The 23,098-nt window shown below is 43.2% G+C and overlaps 2 protein-coding genes across 2 annotated transcripts; both read left to right on the top strand.

The window, feature by feature from the left end:
* The first annotated feature begins 2,823 nt into the window (after positions 1-2,823).
* LOC131597114 (uncharacterized) lies at positions 2,824-4,452 on the top strand. Its single transcript, XM_058869827.1, has one exon. The coding sequence runs from the start codon at positions 2,824-2,826 to the stop codon at positions 4,450-4,452; it is 1,629 nt and encodes a 542-aa protein (XP_058725810.1).
* A 448-nt stretch (positions 4,453-4,900) lies between these two features.
* LOC131597113 (uncharacterized) lies at positions 4,901-16,493 on the top strand. The gene is made up of 5 exons (XM_058869826.1): positions 4,901-5,350; positions 5,534-6,709; positions 6,819-7,128; positions 7,252-7,470; positions 16,348-16,493. The coding sequence occupies exons 1-5, from the start codon at positions 4,901-4,903 to the stop codon at positions 16,491-16,493; spliced, it is 2,301 nt and encodes a 766-aa protein (XP_058725809.1).
* Positions 16,494-23,098: the final 6,605 nt, after the last annotated feature.

Below are 23,098 nucleotides of genomic sequence, written 5' to 3'. Positions count from 1 at the left end.
CCTGGAACCCGGTTCCCAGTTTGGGGGAACCGGTTCCTGCTGTGTTGTGTTGCTTTGGTTTTTGGGCAGAGTGCCCTGGAACCCGGTTCCTAGTTTGGGGGAACCGGTTCCTGCTGTGTTCTTTTGGTTCGTGACTTGGGCAGAATGCCCTGGAACCCGGTTCCCAGTCTGGGGGAACCGGTTCCTGTGTGTGTTTTTGTGCTGGAACCCGGGTTCCCATATAGGGGAACCGGTTCCCTTACTTGTTTTTGGTTCTTTTCTTTTCTAATTTCTTTCGTGCATAACTTTTTACTCATAGCTTTGTTTTACATGTTCCTTATACCGTTGGAAAGCTTGAGAAGTGTACTATCTAGTTAAATGCTTGTTTCTCATTAATTTGTATCCCGTTTATGTTTGATTTCTCTTTGAAGTTTTGTTATTCATTTCATATTCATATTATTTGATCGTTTTTCTTTCGCTTTATAATAAGAACGCAATTCCGATTGCGATGTTTGTTATCTCTAACTTGTGTGCTAGTGTGCAAGGCGTTTGGACGGTCACCGATTGATACTCATTGCTTGAGTGTTCCGCTTCACTTGCGGAATACGATTATATCTCATTGACTCGTATCGTGCTCTCGACTTGGAGACACGATCTTATCACTTTATATCTGCTTGTTTGGTTTGCTTGTTACTCTTGCAGGTGTATCGTGATTATGCTCGACATGCGAGTCGACATTTGTGCGCTTTATGGCTAATCGGTGTGCTGACCATTTGTTTTTGCTTTGCTAGCTCGCTCGCGGGATTCTAGTTTCTTCGCTTTGCTTCGCTTTAGTTTACGGATCATCATCCGTTTGGTATTGATCCCTTTTCATTTTATTTCTCTCGCACTTTATCGCTTTCTCGCATCATCCTTTAACATGAGAAGTAGGACTTAGACATGCATCTGGCCAAGCCCTCGAAAGAGGCTCTGTTTTTGTTGGTGTGTTTACATTTGTGCTTTGCGGCAGGGAGTCACGGTGTAATAAGTCCTATATGGCACTCCGTTAAGTCCTCATGGAAGGCATGCGGTCAAGGGTTCGTAATCAACCCCCGCCTAGTCTCATCGAGTCTGTTTGGTATGCGCACGCCTCGCGTTGCTTGCTTCCGAACGTGCAAAAGATCTTGTTATCGAGTATGTCAGGTAAAGGGTTCATGCAATCGGACCCCCGCCTTTCTTATAGCTCGCGTCGCTCGACGTTGATGCTCGGTGTACGCACGCACCGTTTTCCTTTACGATCCGTGACGGCTTGGTTGCTGAGAGGGGTCCGCCCTCTTGTCTATGGCCCGATCATTTTCGCGAGGTCTAATGCTTGGTTGACTTGGGTTGAGCTGCTCCCCTTGGCTATGGCGGGACCGCTTTTCTACCACTCGGTCAGTACCGTTGGTTTGTTTGCTTCACGAGCGGATGCTCGTTTGTGTGCTATACTTGTTTGCTTCCCCCTTTTCTCGTAGGTTGTTAGTTTAGTTAGATTTGCACCCTTTGTATGATAACATTAGGTAGCAAGCTTTCCCCCTTAGCTTAGGTTTTCCTCATGCATTCTTTAAAACACAAACCACACTCTTTGATTTTCTTTTCTTAAGAACTTGTTATTTCCGCTCCATTCCCAAGCATAAGTCTCCAAAGGTCGAGCAGCGGAGTGTGATGTAACTCGTTCACCTAAAAAACACAAAACAAACAAAAATTAGTTAGCCGAGCTACGGTAACTCTGATTCTGCAAAACAGATACGTAGGCAGCGGGGTAGGGCCCGTGCGAGCATAATCCTTTCTTTTCCCTACATTCTGCATTCATTTTAGTCCATATTAGCGTAGATTTGTTACACACCCATAGATTTAGACACAGGCGTGGATACCATCGAGTATGATGGGCGCGAGGGGTGCTAATACCTTCCCCTCGCGTAACCGACTCCCTTACCCTTTTTCTCTGGTCGTGAGACCGTTGTTTTGTTTTGTGGTTTGCTGGCATTCCCTTCCTTTTCAGGATAAATATGTTAGTGGCGACTCTGTTAATTTTCGCGGGGTAGCGACAGCTGGCGACTCTGCTGGGGACGTCTTGACCTGTTGCTGGTCCGGACCTAGCGAGTCGATCCTAGCGCTTGTGTGTTTATCTTTGGGTGTTTTTATTGCTTTGCATATTTACCTGTTTGCATTGCATTCTATGTGCGCTTTTACTTTTTTGCATCATATTCTGGACTGTCTGGATCTCTGTTTGTTGGGCGGGTGTTTCAAGAGGTAAAAGGCCCAATACCCAGGCTATGAGTGATACCATAGGAACTAGGACTAGAGTGGCCGTGACGGACAGAAGGCGTATGCCTGATTGATCTGATCACGTATCCACGGGCAGAGCTTGGTGGAATGAGGCAATATCGTATGATAACGCCTACATTCGATCCTCTGTTGGCTTTTTGACCTACCTTGGCCTAGATTTACCCGTGAGTGGGGCGGGAATCAATCATTGCTTAACAGGTACATTGATGGTGACTTCGGATCTTGTTCGTGGGTTACCGTTGTTCTTGTTCGTGGGTTACCGCTGTTCTTGTTCGAGTGTACTGTTGGTTCCTGTTCGTGGGGTACTATGGTTCTTGTTCGAGTGGTAGTCTGTGTTCTGTTCCAGTGTGTTGTTGACTACGGGCTTTGGTTCTGTGGATTGACATTCCGTGTTCCGTGTGGTATACCATTTGGGGGCCGAACCTTTGGCTCTGTATTATGTGTGTTACCGGCAGTCCAGAATGCCTGGTGGGCGGCAACAAGTCCCACCACTTTGCATCATAGCATATTTATCTCCAAAAGAAATGCACAAAAAAAATGTATAATAATAAGCATTTGCATGTCATATTTTCAGGGATATTCAGGAGTTCACCCAAGGTGAAGATGGACATTCCCACTGATACTGTCAAAGAGCGTACAAGGCACACCAGAGCTTATAAGATTCCGGATATTGATGTTTCGGGGTTGATTGGTTTGAGTTCTCGGTTGGAAGGGGAGGTTCTCCGTGACTTCAATCATGATTATGGAAATTTGCTCTCCATCCTCAATACATCTTTTGATCCAATGGCTTTGATCACCTTATTTCAGTTCTATGATCCGCACTTGAGATGTTTTACATTTCAAGACTATCAATTGGTGCCGACACTCGAGGAGTTTTCTCACATACTCAACATACGGATCACTGATGATGTACCTTTCGTTCGGGTTCCCGAGGTTGTGAGATTTGAAAAAATAGCTGAAGCTCTTCACATGGGTATAAAGGAGGTGAAAATAAATTGGAAGTCATCGGGAGGTGTTTCTGGTTTCTATCTTTGTTTTCTGATTGGTAAGGCTGAGGATGCGGCTAAGAAGGAGCAGTGGGTTGACTTTAGTCGTTTGCTTGCTATCATGATCTATGGTATTGTCTTATTCCCATCAAGAGAAAACTTTGTGAGTTTGGCGGCGATTTGTGTCTTTATGAACAAAAACCCCGTTCCAACATTGCTTGCGGATGCTTATTTTTCGATCCATTCGAGAAGTAAGAAAGGAGGATATGTTGTTGGTTCTTGTCTTCCATTGTTGTATCGTTGGTTCATGTTGCACTTGCCGGTGAGGGGACCTTTTGTGCTCAAGAAGAGTTCTCTTAAATGGTCAGATAGGATTGTTAACCTCACATCTTATGATATCAGGTGGAATTATTGTGTGGGGAAGGTTCGGAACATTATCACTAGTTGCGGTCGATATCCCAACGTTCCTCTCATGGGAACTAGAGGTTGCATTAGTTACAATCCCACACTCGCCTATCGTCAATTGGGATACGCAATGGAAAGGGCTCAGGATGATGTAGAAGCGTTTGAATTGGTGTATTTTGCTGATGGTGAAGATTCCCGGGAGTTAGAAAAGATAGCGTATGCTTGGACTAAAGTTCACAAGAGGGATCAGGATACTTTGAGCAAGAAAGTTCCTATTGCTATGGGTCCTTACCGAAAGTGGGTCGAAGCAAGAGTGGCAAATCTGTTGCTGCCATTTGCGAGGTCACGCCCATTGTATGAGCAACCTCCCACGGTTTTATCTGATACCGTTGCGGCTGAACTCTATATTCAAACTGAAGCAGACAACCTCAAGCTGAAATCAAAAGACCGAGAGGTTGGCCTAGAGAGGTATTTTCAAGATTGTGAAAAGGCGGAGTTGGCTCGTAAGCTCAAGCATGCGCAAGGTGAAGGTTCAAACTTGACACATGCTCAAAGGCGATCTCATGACTTGATGGGAGAAAGCTTGTATCGAAGACAACAGGAATGTGCGAAGTTGCGAAGGTCCGAAAACAATAGCAAGAGAAAGATGCAGGATTCAGAAAAACAATTGATGGAAGAAAAAGCCAAGTCTGCTCGACTTGAAGAAGAATTAACAAGACTCCGAGCCCAACCGAGAGGAGATGGGGAAGCTCATTCTGTTGCCAGGCGATCCTAGTATCACTGTGGGATGTATTTGATGTTTGTTCTTGATATTTGGCACCCATGTCCAGGATTGTTGGATGGGGTCGCATGTTGATGTTCTGAATTTCTTTTGTATGCCTTATGAGTACTTTGTGACGCGGTTATGAACCTGATTGTATGAACTCAAATTCTCTGTTATGTTTGAATGAAGTATGCTCAGTTTGCTGAATTATTCTCGTGGGTGTGGATTGTTATTCAAATATATTCGGTATCAGGGTTGCTATGTCCTATCTGAAAGTGGGATGAACTCTTGGATACCTGAAAATTGACAAACATTTCATGCATATCATTCATATATCATACATGTCATATATTTGCAGGTTTTGCAGGTCTTATATCTTATGTCTCGCTGTTTTGTTATCAGAAGGAGTTCTAAGACGGCTAATCATCCGTATCCGACTAGGAGCAATCAGAGAAGACAGATGGAACAGATTCAGGAACAAATGGCTCAGATGAGAGCTCAATTGACAGAGCAGATGAATGCGCAGATGGCGCAATTTATGGAAGCATTGACTAATGTGACCAAGGGGCAGGATGACTTGCGAGTTCTCGTCGAGAATTCCAGAAGGGTTGATAATGGAGGACATTCGAGGTTGTTTGACGATGTGTCTGGCAGGATTGACGATCACCATGATCCGAATGAGTTTGATCGCTTGGGAGGGCACTATAATCCTTTCAATCAGAATCATGGGTTTCCACCTCCACCTCCGTCTCGTCTGTTGGGAAGGAGAGACAATCATAACCGTGATAATTTGGATTTCAATGTTGAAAACTTTGATCAGGTATCGAGGCATAGTGCTGATGGTGCACCTGAGGAAGCCGAGAGGTATCGTCTGATTGAAGAACGTCTCAGAGCTGTTGAAGGCAAAGGGGTGTTAGGCATGGATATCAATGACTTGGGGTTGGTTCCTGGTGTGAGGATTCCACCAAAGTTCAAAGTTCCATCTTTTGACAAATACAATGGGGCGACTTGTCCTATGACTCATGTCAAGGCTTACTATCGCAAGATGTCAGTTTATTCAGAGGATGAAGGTTTTCTGATGCATTTCTTCCAGGATAGCTTGGCTGGGGCTTCCTTGGAGTGGTATGTTCAACTTGAGCGCACTCATATTCATTCTTGGAGAGATCTTGTGGAGGCTTTCATTAAGCACTATCAGTACAACGTTGACATGGCGCCTAATCGAACTCAGTTGCAGAGTTTGGTTCAAGGATCTAAAGAATCTTTCAAAGAGTACGCTCAGAAATGGCGTGAGTTAGCCGCAAGAGTTCAGCCACCCATGACTGAGCGTGAGATGATTGATATGTTCACAAGTACTCTATCTGGACACTATTACTTGGCCTGTAGTGCTTCAGCCAACTTTTCTGAAATGGTGAGATATGGCGAGCGTGTTGAGATGGGTTTAAAGATGGGAAAAATTCAGTTGGGAGCTTCTTCTAATTCTGCTAGTGGTAAGAAGCAAGCTGAAGGTTATGCCAGAAGGAAAGAAGGAAATGCGGATGCCATATATGGAAGAAGGGGTCCAGGGAGAAGCAATTCACAGGTTAATGCTGTCATGATTCCAGTACCGCAACAACAACATCAGCAGGGACAGCGTTCCAATAATGATCGTTATCCTCCCAGGACCAGGCCTCACAGAAAGATTGATCCAATTCCTATGACTTATGCTCAAGTACTGCAACATTTGCTCAATATTGAGAAGATTACTTTGAGAGATGCTCCGAATGCTCCGGACACACAATCTCCGAATTATAATGCAAATGCACGATGTGCTTTCCATTCAGGTGCCGCTGGTCATGATACGGAGAAGTGTATTGCATTGAAGAACAAAGTCCAGGACTTGTTGGATCAAAAGATAATTCAGTTCACTCCTACACCCAATATTGCCAATAATCCGATGCCTGCTCACGGAGGTTCGGGTGTGAATGCCATTGAGAGTGAAGAGATAAGTGTTATATCTGACGTGGGTTGTTTGACCTTCCCTCTCGTGTCTGTGAAGCAACATCTGATTAATAGTGGTATCTCCCCGGGCTGTGGTATTGATTGTGAGAAGTGTAAAAGTCAACCCGAAGGTTGTGATGACTTGAAAGGTATGGTACAAAAGCTGATTGATGAGGGTCCTCTTCAGTTCTATCGAAGGTTGAGAAATGCGAAGGGCAACGACGGTGAAGTGTTTGTGATCTCAATTCCTTATGAGCCTGTTGTTCCGATAAGTATCCAAGTGCCTATTCAGGTACCCGTCAGTATCCCGTATGAGGAACAACCAGCGGCTTTGATGATTACTGTGCCAGGGCCTATTCCATATGAGAGTGAGAAGGCTGTCCCTTGGCATTATGGTTCAGATGTATATTACTATGGCACGAAGGAAAAAAAACGAGCCATCTAAAGAGAAGCTTGTTGAGGCCTCAGTTGCAAACACTGATAATTTCGCCGGTACTGGTAGAATTACTCGCAGTGGTAGGGTGTTCTCTCCTCAGCTTGTTCAAAGTAATGCTGATGCTCTGGCTAAGGCAAAAGGGAAGCAAGTAGTGACTGATGTCCAGAAGTCTCCAACTCAGAATGGGGCACCTGATAGTGCTGTGTCTTCCAAGGATGTGGAGGAACTGTTGAGAATTATCAGGAAGTCTGATTACAAGGTTGTTGAGCAGTTGGGTCAGACCCAGTCAAAGATCTCCATCTTGCAACTGCTATTGTGTTCAGAAGGTCATAGAGATGCTCTCTTGAAAATTCTGAATGGTGCTTACGTCCCACATGAAATATCTGTGAATCAACTAGAGGCGGTAGCCAATAACATCTCCGCTGGGAATGGTTTGGGATTTACAGATTGTGATCTTCCTCCTGAGGGGAGAAACCACAACAAGGCGTTGCATATTTCAATGGAGTGTAAGGGGACGACTTTGTCTCGTGTGTTGGTTGATACTGGTTCTTCCTTGAATGTGCTTCCCAAATCGGCCCTTATGAGAATTGACTATGCTGGTGTTGAGTTGAGGCCCAGTGAGTTGGTGGTACGCGCTTTTGATGGTTCAAAGAGGTCTGTGTTCGGAGAAGTAGATCTGCCAATCCAAGTTGGTCCTCAGATCTTCACTGTAACTTTTTTTTGTGATGGATATTCAACCCGCCTACTGTTGTTTGTTAGGACGACCGTGGATTCACAAGGCTGGCGCTGTGACATCCACTCTTCATCAGAAGTTGAAGTATCCGGTTGATGGTAAAGTGGTGACGGTTTGTGGTGAGGAGGATTACATCGTGAGTCACTTGTCTTCTTTCCGGTATGTGGAGATCGAAGGTGAAATACATGAGACGCCATTCCAAGCGTTCGAAGCTGTAAATGCTGTGAGAACTCCTCCTTATGAGATAACGAAGCCAGAAACGATTATGTCTTCTCTGAAAGACGCTCAGGTTGTTGTTGAGACTGGAAAGGTGGAAGGCTGGGGGCAAGTAATTGATGTGCGTCCCAAATTTGACAAGAATGGTCTTGGTTTCAGTCCTGGAAAGCGTATTGCGTCGCCAAAGCCTAATATCCTTAGCCCGATCAAGTTTGTGAGCGGGGGTGTCATTCAAGACGGTCAGGTTAATGCCATTGTCAATGGTGAAGAGGTGGATAGTGACTGTGACTTTGATAGCTGGATCCGTCCAAGTATTCCTGGAGAGATGCCTTGCAACTGGACAATCGAAGATGTCATCCAAGTTACACAGGCTCAGGAGTAAATTCCTTGTTTTTACTTTTCTTATCATGACATAATTCCTACGCTCTGCCCAAGGCGTAGTGAATCATTTGTAGGGCCATGCAGTTCGCATTTTCAAAGTTAATCATGAAATAAAAGGACGTTTTTGCATTCAAATGTTTTGCTCATTGTCTTTCTTTTTAATTTTTTCCTTTAAATGGCAATGTTTTGCACACACTTGCACATAGCTTAATAAAAATAAAACTAAAATAAAAACGTCAATCATGCAGATGTTCCACTACCACGGATTCCATTGGTAACAGTTCCGCTATTGCTTATTATGATTTTGACAATCCGATCTACCAAGCCGAGGAGGAAGCTTATGAAGATTGTGACCTTCCTGATGAGTTGGCCAGATTATTGAAACAGGAAGAAAAGAAAGCGATTCAGCCGCATCAGGAGGCAATTGAGATGGTAAATGTTGGCACTAAAGAGCAGGTCCGAGAAGTCAAGGTAGGGGCTGCGCTTGAGAATAGTGTGAAGCAGAGGCTTATTGTTATGTTGAAAGAGTATGCGGATATCTTTGCATGGTCCTATGAGGATATGCCAGGTCTTGATACGAATATTGTGGTGCACCGTCTACCTCTCAAGGAAGATAGTCCTCCTGTCAAGCAGAAGCTTCGAAGGACTCGCCCAGATATGTCTGAGAAGATTAAGAAAGAGGTTGAGAAACAGTTTGATGCTGGCTTTCTGCAAGTTGTGAATTACCCGCCGTGGGTTGCGAATATTGTTCCTGTACCTAAGAAGGACGGAAAGGTCCGGATGTGTGTTGATTACAGAGATCTGAATAGGGCGAGTCCGAAAGATGATTTTCCTCTCCCTCATATTGATGTGTTGGTGGATAATACTGCTCATTTCAAAGTGTTTTCCTTTATGGATGGCTTCTCTGGGTACAATCAAATCAAGATGGCACCAGAAGACATGGAGAAAACAACGTTTATCACACCGTGGGGAACTTTTTGCTACAAAGTCATGCCTTTTGGGTTGAAAAACGCAGGGGCAACGTATCAGCGTGCCATGGTGACTCTTTTTCACGACATGATTCACAAAGAGATTGAAGTGTATGTCGACGACATGATTGCAAAGTCTCACACTGAAGAAGAGCATTTGGTCCATTTGCAGAAGTTGTTTGAAAGGCTTCGGGAATTCAGACTGAGGTTGAATCCAAACAAATGCACTTTCGGAGTGCGATCCGGAAAGTTGTTGGGCTTTGTTGTTAGTGGAAAAGGTATTGAGGTCGATCCTGCCAAAGTAAAAGCCATACAAGAGATGCCTGAGCCGAGAACAGAAAAAGAGGTTCGTGGTTTCTTAGGGAGGTTGAACTACATTGCTAGATTCATCTCTCATCTTACGGCCACTTGTGAACCAATATTCAAGTTGCTAAGAAAAGATCAGACGGCCAGGTGGAATAATGATTGTCAAAAAGCATTTGAAAAAGTGAAAGAGTATCTGCAAGAACCTCCGATACTAATGCCTCCAGTTCCAGGAAGGCCTTTGATTATGTACCTCACAGTTCTTGAAAATTCAATGGGATGTGTGCTGGGTTAACATGATGAGTCTGGCCGAAAAGAGCATGCAATATACTACCTTAGCAAAAAGTTTACCGACTGTGAATCCCGATACTCACTGCTCGAGAAAACTTGCTGTGCTTTGGTGTGGGCTGCTCGCCGGCTGAGGCAGTATATGTTGGTTCACACCACCTTGTTGATTTCCAAGATGGATCCTATCAAGTATGTTTTTGAGAAGCCCGCTCTTTCCGGAAGAGTAGCCAGGTGGCAAATGATCTTGACTGAATATGATATCCAGTATACTACCCAGAAAGCCATCAAAGGTAGTGTGTTGGCAGATTATCTTGCGCATCAGCCTGTCGAAGATTATGAACCGATGAAGTTTGAATTCCCCGATGAGGATGTTTTGTACATCAGAGATTGTAACATTCCCGGACCAGAGGAAGGACCCGAACCAGGATCGCGATGGACGCTCGTGTTCGATGGTGCCTCTAATGCACTCGGGAATGGTGTTGGAGCTGTAATTACTTCTCCTTCAGGTTTTCATATTCCGTTTACAGCCAGAATCTGTTTTGATTGCACTAATAACATGGCTGAGTATGAAGCCTGCATCTATGGCATCGAAGCTGCGATCGATTTGCGAATCAAGTACTTGAAAGTTTATGGGGATTCCAATCTTGTCATTAGCCAGATCAATGGAGATTGGGAAACTCGCCATCAGAATCTGATTCCATACAGGGAGCATGTGATGAGACTCATTCCATACTTTGATGAGATCACATTCGAGCATATTTCTAGAGAAGAGAACAATCTTGCTGATGCTCTCGCTACTTTGGCTTCCATGTTCAAAGTGAAATGGGCCAATGAAGCGCCTAACATCACCATCAATAGGTTGGATGAGCCGGCATTCTGCTTTGAGGCTGATGTTGAACTGGATGGAAATCCATGGTATCATGATATCAAAAAGTTCCTCGAAACTCAAGAGTATCCTCCCGAAGCGTCGGTGACTGATAAGAAGTTTCTGAGAAGGTTTGCAGCTAAGTTTTACCTCAACGGTGGGGTGTTGTACAAGAGGCATCATGACGGTGTGTTGCTCCGATGTGTTGTGAAGGAAGAAGCTTCGAAAATCATAGAGGAAATGCACGAAGGCGAGTTTGGTACCCATTCTAGTGGGCATACAATGGCTAAGAAGATCTTGAGGGCTGGTTACTATTGGTCCACTATGGAAACTGATTGTCATAACCATGTCAGAATTTGTCACAAGTGCCAGATCTATGCTGATAAAGTGCACGTGCCGCCTGTGCCTTTGAATGTCTTGACTTCTCCGTGGCCTTTTGCAATGTGGGGCATTGACATGATTGGAGAGATTAAGCCTACTGCTTCTAATGGACATCGCTTCATTTTGGTTGCCATCGATTACTTCACCAAGTGGGTTGAAGCCGCATCTTATGCGAATGTTACCAAACAAGTGATTACTCGCTTTATCAAACACAACATAATCTGTCGTTATGGGATTCCTGAGAAGATCATTACTGATAATGGATCGAATCTTAATAATAAGTTGATGAAGGAGCTTTGTGAGTCCTTCAAGATCAAGCATCACAATTCTTCCCCGTATCGTCCGAAGATGAATGGCGCTGTCGAAGCGGCCAACAAGAACATTAAGAAGATTGTGCAGAAGATGGTAGTGACCTACCGAGATTGGCACGAGATGTTGCCTTTCGCCTTGCATGGCTATCGCACCTCTGTGCGTACATCGACTGGGGCAACTCCTTTCTCACTTGTTTATGGTATGGAAGCGGTATTGCCTGTTGAAGTTGAGATTCCTTCCTTGAGGATTATGAAAGACGTCGAGCTTGACGAGTCAGAATGGGTACAAAATCGGATGGATCAGTTGAACCTCATTGATGAAAAACGCTTAGCGGCTATCGGACATGGTCAGGTGTACCAAAAGAAGATGAGGAAAGCTTTTGACAAGCGGGTGCGACCCCAAAGCTACAAACCAGGTGATCTGGTACTCAAAAGAATCATTCTCCCTCAAGGCGATCCTCGAGGCAAGTGGACTCCGACGTATGAAGGCCCCTTTGTTGTGCAGAAAGTATTCTCTGGCGGCGCCATGATGCTTGCAACGATGGATGGCGAGAACTTTCCGCACCCTGTGAACGCAGATGTAGTCAAAAAATACTTCGCATAGACCTGACAAAAAAAAAAGGAAAGAAGAAAAAAAAAGAAAAGAAAATGAATCAGGCAAAAGAATGAAAAAGAAACAAATATACCCGCTAAGTTGAAAACCCGAAAGGGCGGCTTAGGCAAAAAGGGGACAAAAGCGAATGACTACATCTCGCATGCCACCTTGGCAATCACTCTTCATACATGCTTAGGGCTCCCGACCGAGGGATAAGCAAGACTCCGTGTTCTTGAGTTTGCACCTGGCAGCTCAAATCCCTAAAGCATTCACAACATCCAATCACTTTGTTTGGGGCTCCCGACCGAGGGATAAGCAAGACTCCGTGTTCTTGAGTATGCACCTGGCAGCTCAAATCCCTAAAGGCACTCTTAAACCCTGTCGGGTCCACAAGTTTGGTGAGGTCGTATCAATCAGTTGTAAATCGGGCAGTGATCAATCCTAATGAGTACGGTCTTCCAAAGCAAGGAGATGAGAACGTCGGAGTTATAAAGGTGATAGCGGGATCGAAACCAATGGATATCCGTTTCACATTGCCATTTCTCTTGTACTCAATAAATTGTGGTTACCTCTTACTAGGAACTGCTTCGGAAATGTATTCGCCCTCTTTCGGGCATGTTTAATAAACTTCTTTTCATCTCAAAAGCTACTTTCTTTTACTGTTTTGTTTGCATAAAACGTCATGAGTTTGTGTTAAACTTTGCATATGAAAACTGCATTGCTTTTACAATACATGATTAGAAATGATAAAATCCTTTGAATCTACTTCGAAGTTTTGTGTAACCAGGATGGCAGGCTAAGATACCATGCTATATCCAGGGGCATTTGCATTTGTTTGTCTCGCAGGTACATGCTTGCCAGCGCGTTGCACCAGCATATCGGCGGACTTAATCATGAGAGATTCTCGCTCCCCAGCCGAGTGCTTCTTAATGAGAGATTCTCACTCCCCCAGCTGAGTACTTTCATATGAGACTTTCTTTGCTCCAGGATTCTCATATTCTCAGCAAAGTTCATCTTAATGCATTCTCTATGCTCCAGAAGGCCTTATTCCCGACGGAATGACTTCTCCCCAGTTGAATCATGATGAATGGTGCCTGATTCCCCAGCTAGCTCTTAATGAGGTTCCTTGCCTGAATGCCTCATTTTCCCCAGTAGAGTGTCTCTCTCTCCAACAGACTGACCTGTTTTCCCCAAGAGAGTCATCTTATTCCCCAGTGGAGTTGCCTTAACAGAAGGTTCTTATGCTAAGTTCCCTATCCCCAGCGGATCTCTCATACCCTCAGCAGTTCGCTTTGCAGAAGTATTCATCTTCCCCCACTGAATTTCTTCCCTCAGCAGAGATTCACATGCATCCTCAGCAGGATCTGTTCTCATCTAGGACATCCCCAGCGGAATGCGTCCTATACAAGCAAGTTGGTTACTCTTCATCAGAGTTATCTCCATAACTTGTCTTTACCTTCACATCCCCAGAGTGTCGAGAGTTTGCTTCTCCATATGAAGTTGCAAGGGTATTCCCCAAGCAGTTAAGTGAGATGTTCATATCTTCAAGCAAGATTTATTCCCCACCCAGAGCTCGCATCCAAATTTGATCGTCTCCAGCAGATTTCTGATCCATCTTGGCCAGCTCACAGTTTGTGACCCTTGGTCACCCATCTTGTCCTCTCCGCAGAGTACCATACTCTCTCCAGGACTTCTTCAGCAATTCAGTGCTCCTCCGTTGTCTCTCTAAGCAACGTTCGAATCACGCATCATTTGCATTGCATTCTCAAAAGCGTATAGCGTCTTCCTCCTCGGAAACGTTATTCCATACACATTCATACATACATCATACATTAATCATATCATATCTGTCTCTTTTCTGCAGGAAAGTTATGAAGATTCAAATGCTCCCTAGAGAGTAATATTCGCCTAGTCAATACAGGCGCTTATCCTGATGTTTCGAATCAGAAGAGGATTGTTCTACTTATTTTCTGGCATGGCTCAGATCAGTTCAAAGACATTCCTATTCCCGATGCCCCCAGATCGGTGGAAGATATTTGTTCCCATTCCTGATAAATCATACTTTCAGTTGAAGGAACCGCCTCCGGATCTCCCAAGATCTTCCGAAGGAGCAAGCCCTCTGATACGTCAGATCAGTGGGAAATATCTACTCCCTGACGATTTAGTTCGTTCAGAAGAAGAAACTCGTTTGCCCAGTCCTGATACCTTACTATCAGTTGAGGACGTTTTCTTTACCCGGCGTACACAGTTCGGAAGAAACATCCGTTCCTATCCTAATATCCAGTTTTAGATTAGTTGAAGGAACCGCCTCCGGATCTCCCGTGATCTTACTAAGGAGCAAGCCACTGATATCATCAGATCAGATGGAGATGTTTGCCTGATCGACTTTGTCTTTCAGATGAAGATTGTCCTACTTATTTTCTGGCATCATGTCCAGATCAGTTTAAAGGCATTCTTTCCCCGGCGTACACAGTTCGGAAGAGATATTGTTCCTATCCTGATTTCCATTTCAGTTGAAGGAACCGCCTCCGGATCCCCGTGGTCTTACGAAGGAGCTAGCCGCTAATTCCCAGATTAGTTGGAATATCTACCTGATGATTTAATTGCATCAGAAGAGATGTCTGCCCAGATTCCCAGATCAGAGATACTTTTACCCGTTGATGTCCAGATCAACCGGCGTACCTCCCTCGATTCCCAGATCGACTTAAGACATCTATCCCGATGCAAGTTCGGAGACATTTGCTACGCCTGATATTCAGATCAGTCGAGATGTTCCTTCTCTTGATGCCCAGATCATTTGAAGTGTTTTCCCCTGCCTGTGGGTGCCCGTTCCTCTTTTTTTTCACAAGTTGGAGCATATTTATTATCCAGATCAGTTGAAGTTTTTTCCCCTGCTCGCGGGGTGGTACATTCCTTCTTATTACAAGACGGAATCTTCTATTGGTCAAGAGCGCAAATTTTCGAGTTCATTCTGGTATTCAACCTCCTTCCACCTCGACGGTTCGAAACTTTCGTTTCTCACTCGCCAGGTTCAAGAAGTTTGAATAGGGGCAGCTGTTGCACCCCAAAATTTGCCCTCTTTATTGGAGCTATAAGTTAATAATGACGTTTATTTCGTCATCCAAAAATGGAAGAAAAAGAATAAAGAGTTTTCATGGGTTTAGGAGGGTAAAGTGTGAAAGAGTGGTTTAAACGGTGAAAGTACGAGGAAATTCATAAATACTATTTGAAAGGTGATACGAGTTAAGTTCCCGCGTTGTCCCCATTGTTTCGACAAGATCTACAACTTTCGTGTTCGGCTCGGGAGCTAATTCTTTAAGGAAGGTCTTCAAATTGGCAAATTACTTGAGGTTTCATAGTGAAGAATAATGCTGAATGTAAGGTTCTGCGCCTCGGAAAATTCATATCTCCTAATCCGCTCGTCGGATTCGCTTGAAAATTTAACTGGAGCTCCGTGGCGTCATTACCAAGATTTCATATGTTCGGACCGAAGGCCAAATATGCATGGAAAATTCCCAGAATTTTAAGGATCGTCGCGTTGTTTCGGTAAAAAGTGTGTTTTCGGGTATGTCGCGCCGAGTTCGAAAATTCATAACTTCTTCGATTTTTATCGTATGAAGTCCATTCCGGCGGTATTCTCTCAGAAATTTTGTTAGCTTCGATTCTTCGTCACACATGCCTGTTCAGATTCTGAGCCGAAGATAGGGTTTTATCGAGTTCTTTGAGCGGTACTCACAAAATTTCGCACAGTCGCGCCGGATGGATCGACGTTTCTCGTCATTCAAACAGGCGTATTTTCTTCATCGCTTATCGGATTAAGGTGATTCTCGCGGCGACGGATCACAAATTTGGTCATCTTCATAATGGCATCGGTTTCGTTCCGGGATTCAGAGCCGAACCGAGTTTCCTTAAAAGCGAGCCAAAATGAGACGCACCGAGGGCAATTTGGACATTTCGCGTTGACAATATATAAACATTTTGCTCTTCACAAATCAAGGGGGGAACTCTCATAATTTCAATTCACCAATACTTCACAAACACATTCTCTCAATTCTCTCTCAATTCTCATAGATCAAAACCACAAATTACATAAAGCTTTCATCAATATTCATCAATTTTCTTCAAGATCAAGAACAACATGGATTGAAAATCAAAGTTCCGAGTTCGAAGTTCTTCTCCTCCTCTCTCCCTAGCTTGCGCGCCCCTCTCTCACTCTCCTTGGGATTCGCTTTTCGCTTCGCGTCGTGTTCGCATACGTGTCGTGTTCGTGTTCGCGCGTCGGTTTAGATCTTCATTCGGTAAGCTTTCTAATCATGAATTAAGTGCTTGATTGATGATCATTACATGAATTCAAATTTAGATTTACTTCTTGCTCTTGTCTCAATGGATGTGTGATGATGATTGATCGATGAATTTGTGTATTGTTAATTGTGTTCATATGAATTGTGGCTAGAATTACGCTATTTGCGTTCGAATCCATGGCTCCTTGGTGATTATGTGTGCAATATTGTTAACATTCATGCATGTGTCTTGCGATACACTCCAAGTGTTCGTTTAAATGCTTGTGTAGAATTTTTGCTTGATAATGGCCTAGTTTAATGCTTAGGTTATGACTTGAGTACATTTGCTATAATTGATCATCTTCACATGTGTTAATTCTTGCCGTTGGTGACATATTGATGTGATTGTTGTTGTTAATACTTGTATCTTGTTTCACACTCAAGGTGTTTGTGCCAATGCATGTGTTGAAATCTTTTGCTTGCTATTTGCTTCGGTAGGTGCTTAAATCATTACTTGAGGTATTGTCATAGTTTGATTACCATTGTATGTGTTAATGCTTGTCGCTTATGTCGCGTCTACGTGATTGTTGGTGATGATGTTTGAGTTGTGGTTCGGCTCTACGCGTCGCGCTTTGTTTGGTTTGTGTTTGTTTGGCCTAATTGACGTAGGGACTTATGTCTACTTCTTTCCAATATGTTTCATTTGTGCTTAATCATTGAAATCAATATATGTTTGGTTTTGTCGCTTTGGTGCTTGATAATTGCTCGCTTATTGCTAATAGCATGCCTCACATTGATATTTGGTTCACATATTCTCTTGTGCTATCGATCTTTGCCTTGATACCGTGCCTTGTTCCCATGATTGTTTCACTATGTTTCGGTTGCGCTTTGATGTTGTGCGTGATGCTTGCGAGTTGGTGTTGGTTTAGATTGAGTGGGAATGGTTTCCAAGTCTTTAAAAATGATAAAATTTGGTTTTCCTACAGTGGAACTCGGTTCCCAAAATGGAGGAACCGGTTCCTGCTCAATCTAAAGCGCTTTGGTTTTGGGCAGAATGCCCTGGAACCCGGTTCCCAGTTTGGGGGAACCGGTTCCTGCTGTGTTGTGTTGCTTTGGTTTTTGGGCAGAGTGCCCTGGAACCCGGTTCCTAGTTTGGGGGAACCGGTTCCTGCTGTGTTCTTTTGGTTCGTGACTTGGGCAGAATGCCCTGGAACCCGGTTCCCAGTCTGGGGGAACCGGTTCCTGTGTGTGTTTTTGTGCTGGAACCCGGGTTCCCATATAGGGGAACCGGTTCCCTTACTTGTTTTTGGTTCTTTTCTTTTCTAATTTCTTTCGTGCATAACTTTTTACTCATAGCTTTGTTTTACATGTTCCTTATACCGTTGGAAAGCTTGAGAAGTGTACTATCTAGTTAAATGCTTGTTTCTCATTAATTTGTATCCCGTTTATGTTTGATTTCTCTTTGAAGTTTTGTTATTCATTTCATATTCATATTATTTGATCGTTTTTCTTTCGCTTTATAATAAGAACGCAATTCCGATTGCGATGTTTGTTATCTCTAACTTGTGTGCTAGTGTGCAAGGCGTTTGGACGGTCACCGATTGATACTCATTGCTTGAGTGTTCCGCTTCACTTGCGGAATACGATTATATCTCATTGACTCGTATCGTGCTCTCGACTTGGAGACACGATCTTATCACTTTATATCTGCTTGTTTGGTTTGCTTGTTACTCTTGCAGGTGTATCGTGATTATGCTCGACATGCGAGTCGACATTTGTGCGCTTTATGGCTAATCGGTGTGCTGACCATTTGTTTTTGCTTTGCTAGCTCGCTCGCGGGATTCTAGTTTCTTCGCTTTGCTTCGCTTTAGTTTACGGATCATCATCCGTTTGGTATTGATCCCTTTTCATTTTATTTCTCTCGCACTTTATCGCTTTCTCGCATCATCCTTTAACATGAGAAGTAGGACTTAGACATGCATCTGGCCAAGCCCTCGAAAGAGGCTCTGTTTTTGTTGGTGTGTTTACATTTGTGCTTTGCGGCAGGGAGTCACGGTGTAATAAGTCCTATATGGCACTCCGTTAAGTCCTCATGGAAGGCATGCGGTCAAGGGTTCGTAATCAACCCCCGCCTAGTCTCATCGAGTCTGTTTGGTATGCGCACGCCTCGCGTTGCTTGCTTCCGAACGTGCAAAAGATCTTGTTATCGAGTATGTCAGGTAAAGGGTTCATGCAATCGGACCCCCGCCTTTCTTATAGCTCGCGTCGCTCGACGTTGATGCTCGGTGTACGCACGCACCGTTTTCCTTTACGATCCGTGACGGCTTGGTTGCTGAGAGGGGTCCGCCCTCTTGTCTATGGCCCGATCATTTTCGCGAGGTCTAATGCTTGGTTGACTTGGGTTGAGCTGCTCCCCTTGGCTATGGCGGGACCGCTTTTCTACCACTCGGTCAGTACCGTTGGTTTGTTTGCTTCACGAGCGGATGCTCGTTTGTGTGCTATACTTGTTTGCTTCCCCCTTTTCTCGTAGGTTGTTAGTTTAGTTAGATTTGCACCCTTTGTATGATAACATTAGGTAGCAAGCTTTCCCCCTTAGCTTAGGTTTTCCTCATGCATTCTTTAAAACACAAACCACACTCTTTGATTTTCTTTTCTTAAGAACTTGTTATTTCCGCTCCATTCCCAAGCATAAGTCTCCAAAGGTCGAGCAGCGGAGTGTGATGTAACTCGTTCACCTAAAAAACACAAAACAAACAAAAATTAGTTAGCCGAGCTACGGTAACTCTGATTCTGCAAAACAGATACGTAGGCAGCGGGGTAGGGCCCGTGCGAGCATAATCCTTTCTTTTCCCTACATTCTGCATTCATTTTAGTCCATATTAGCGTAGATTTGTTACACACCCATAGATTTAGACACAGGCGTGGATACCATCGAGTACGATGGGCGCGAGGGGTGCTAATACCTTCCCCTCGCGTAACCGACTCCCTTACCCTTTTTCTCTGGTCGTGAGACCGTTGTTTTGTTTTGTGGTTTGCTGGCATTCCCTTCCTTTTCAGGATAAATATGTTAGTGGCGACTCTGTTAATTTTCGCGGTAGCGACAACTACAACCAGCAGCAGCGACATATTCTGCTTCTGTTGTTGATAGAGCAATAGTTGCTTGCTTCTTGCTATACCAAGAGATCAAATGACTTCCAAGAAACTGGCAACTTCCTGAAGTACTTTTTCTTTCAATTCTGTCTCCAGCATAATCAGCATCGCAGAATCCTACTAAGTTGTATTCTTTAGATTTTCTGTAAACTAAGCCAACATTAGTAGTACCTTTCAGATACCTTAGAATTCTCTTAACAGCAGTTAAATGAGATTCTCTAGGATCTGATTGGAATCTAGCACACAAACAAACACTGAACAGAATGTCAGGTCTAGAAGCAGTCAGATATAGAAGAGATCCAATCATACCTCTGTATAACTTCTGATCTACCTTCTTACTTACCTCATCCTTACCTAGGATGCATGTTGGATGCATAGGAGTTTTGGCTTCTTTGCAGTCTAGAAGATTACACTTCTTCAGAAGTTCCTTCACATACTTGGTTTGATGAACATACGTTCCTTCTGATGTTTGATTTATTTGTATTCCAAGGAAATACTTGAGTTCTCCCATCATGCTCATTTCAAACTCAGCCTGCATAGACTTAGCAAACTCCTTTCCAAGTGTAGCATTAGATGTTCCAAAAATAATATCATCTACATATATTTGACAAATTAAAATATCCCTTTTAAAGGTTTTACAAAAGAGAGTAGTGTCCACTTTTCCTCTAGTGAAACCATTATCCAGAAGGAAAGAACTTAAGCGTTCATACCAAGCTCTGGGAGCCTGTTTCAATCCATACAATGATTTCTTAAGTTTAAAAACATGATTAGGAGACATAGAGTCTTCAAAACCAGGAGGTTGATGGACATAAACTTCTTCATCTATATAACCATTTAAGAAGGCACTCTTGACATCCATCTGATAAAGAGTGATGTTATGTTGAGTGGCAAATGAAATTAATAGACGAATAGATTCTAACCTGGCCACTGGTGCAAAGGTTTCTGTATAATCAATCCCTTCTTGCTGACTATAACCCTGAGCCACCAGTCTGGCTTTGTTCCTTACCACTTCACCTTTCTCACTGAGCTTGTTTCTGAAGACCCATTTTGTACCAATTATATTGAATCCATCTGGTCTAGGAACAAGATCCCAAACATCATTCCTTGTAAACTGATTCAGTTCTTCTTGCATAGCAATTATCCAGTCTGGATCTTCTAGAGCATGATCAACAGAAGTTGGCTCGATCAAAGATACAAGACCTAATTGACAATCTACATTGTTCTTAAGGAATGCTCTTGTTCTGATTGGATCATCCTTCTTTCCAAGAATGACATCTTCTGAATGACCAGAGATGAGTCTGGATGATCTTCTGACAGATGGTTCTTCAGAAATACTTAGATCCTCCAGAGAAGCTGATACTTGATCTTCAGATTCTTTGCTTCTGAGAAGCTCTGCTTCTGATGCGTTGCTTCTTGGCTCAACAACTTCTGATATATCAATATCACAATCTGCAAAATTATCAAACTGCTTTGGTTTTTCAGAACCAAGCTTATCATCAAACCTGATATTGATTGATTCTTCTACAATCAATGTTTCAGTATTGTATACTCTGTAGCCTTTTGAGCGTTCAGAATATCCAAGAAGGAAACATTTTTGTGCTTTGGAATCAAACTTACCAAGATGATCTTTAGTGTTCAGAATAAAGCATACACATCCAAAAGGATGGAAATATGAAATGTTGGGCTTTCTATTCTTCCACAATTCATAGGGAGTCTTATTTAGAATAGGTCTGATAGAGATTCTATTCTGAATATAGCATGCAGTGTTTATTGCTTTTGCCCAGAAATGCTTAGCCATATTGGTTTCATTGATCATGGTTCTGGCCATTTCTTGCAGAGTCCTATTCTTTCGTTCTACAACCCCATTTTGCTGTGGAGTTCTAGGACAAGAGAAATCATGGGCAATACCATTTTCTTTGAAGAATTCTTCAAAGGATCTGTTCTCAAATTCACCACCATGATCACTTCTGACCTTTATGATTTTACACTCTTTTTCAGATTGAATCTGAATGCAGAAATCAAAGAACACTGAATGAGTCTCATCCTTGTGTTTTAAGAATTTTACCCATGTCCAGCGGCTATAATCATCTACGATGACTAATCCATATTTCTTCCCTCTGACAGATGCTGTTTTGACTGGGCCAAACAGATCAATGTGCAAGAGTTCTAGTGGCCTTGAGGTAGAAACAACATTCTTGGACTTGAATGCAGGTTTGGAGAACTTGCCCTTCTGACATGCTTCACAAAGAGCATCTGATTTGAATTTCAGATTAGGGAGTCCTCTGACCAGATTCAGTTTGTTAATCTGAGAAATCTTTCTCAAACTAGCATGACCTAATCTTCTGTGCCAGACCCACTGCTCTTCAGAAACAGACATAAGACAAGTCACCTTCTGACTCATAAGATCTTGTAGATCTGTCTTATAAATGTTGTTCTTCCTCTTGCCTGTAAATAGGATTGAGCCATCCTTCTGATTTACAGCCTTGCAAGACTCTTGATTAAAGATTATATCATAACCATTGTCACTTAATTGACTGATAGATAAGAGGTTATGTGTTAATCCTTCTACAAGAAGTACATTAGAAATGGAAGGAGAGTTACCAGACTTTATAGTTCTAGAGCCAATTATCTTGCCCTTCTGATCTCCTCCAAACTTGACTTCTCCTCCAGACTTAAGCACCAGGTCTTGGAACATAGACCTTCTTCCTGTCATGTGTCGCGAGCATCCAGAGTCCAGGTACCATGACATGTTGTGCTTTGTCCTTTTTGCAGTCAAGGATATCTCTTCAGAATCTGATTCTGATGTAGATTCTGATCCGTCATCTTCTGTCGCCATCAGCGCACAGTTAGCCTGCTCGTCTTCAGAGTCTGAATCATCTTCTGACTCATCCCAGGTTGCCATAAGACTTTTCTTCTTATGAAACTTCTTCTTGGGATTTTCCTTCTGAAGATTTGGACATTCATTCTTGTAGTGTCCAGGCTCATTGCATTCATAGCACATGACCTTCTTCTTGTCAAATCTTCTGTCATCAGAAGATTCTCCACGTTCAAATTTCTTTGAACTTCTGAAGCCTCTGAACTTCCTTTGCTTGGTCTTCCAGAGTTGATTTAGCCTTCTGGAGATCAAAGACAGTTCATCTTCTTCTTCAGATTCTGATTCTTCAGGATCTTCTTCTCTAGCCTGAAAAGCGTTAGTGCATTTCTTGATATTAGATTTTAATGCAATAGACTTACCTTTCTTTTGAGGCTCATTTGCGTCCAGCTCTATTTCATGACTTCTCAAGGCACTGATAAGCTCTTCCAGAGAAACTTCATTCAGATTCTTTGCAATCTTGAATGCAGTCACCATAGGACCCCATCTTCTGGGTAAGCTTCTGATGATCTTCTTTACATGATCAGCCTTGGTGTATCCCTTGTCAAGAACTCTCAATCCAGCAGTAAGAGTTTGAAATCTTGAAAACATCTTTTCAATGTCTTCATCATCCTCCATCTTGAAGGCTTCATACTTCTGGATTAAAGCTAGAGCTTTAGTCTCCTTGACTTGAGCATTTCCTTCATGAGTCATTTTCAAGGACTCATATATGTCATAAGCCGTTTCCCTGTTAGATATCTTCTCATACTCAGCATGAGAGATAGCATTCAGCAAAACAGTTCTGCATTTATGATGATTCCTGAAAAGCTTTTTCTGATCATCATCCATTTCTTGCCTTGTCAGCTTTACGCCTCTGGCATTTACAGGATGTTTGTAACCATCCATCAGAAGATCCCATAGAT

The sequence above is a fragment of the Vicia villosa genome, linkage group LG4 (assembly GCF_029867415.1).
Source record: "Vicia villosa cultivar HV-30 ecotype Madison, WI linkage group LG4, Vvil1.0, whole genome shotgun sequence".
Lineage (NCBI taxonomy): Eukaryota > Viridiplantae > Streptophyta > Magnoliopsida > Fabales > Fabaceae > Vicia > Vicia villosa.
The sequence above is the reverse complement of the archived record's forward strand: the minus strand, read 5'-3'. Positions and strand labels throughout refer to the sequence as shown.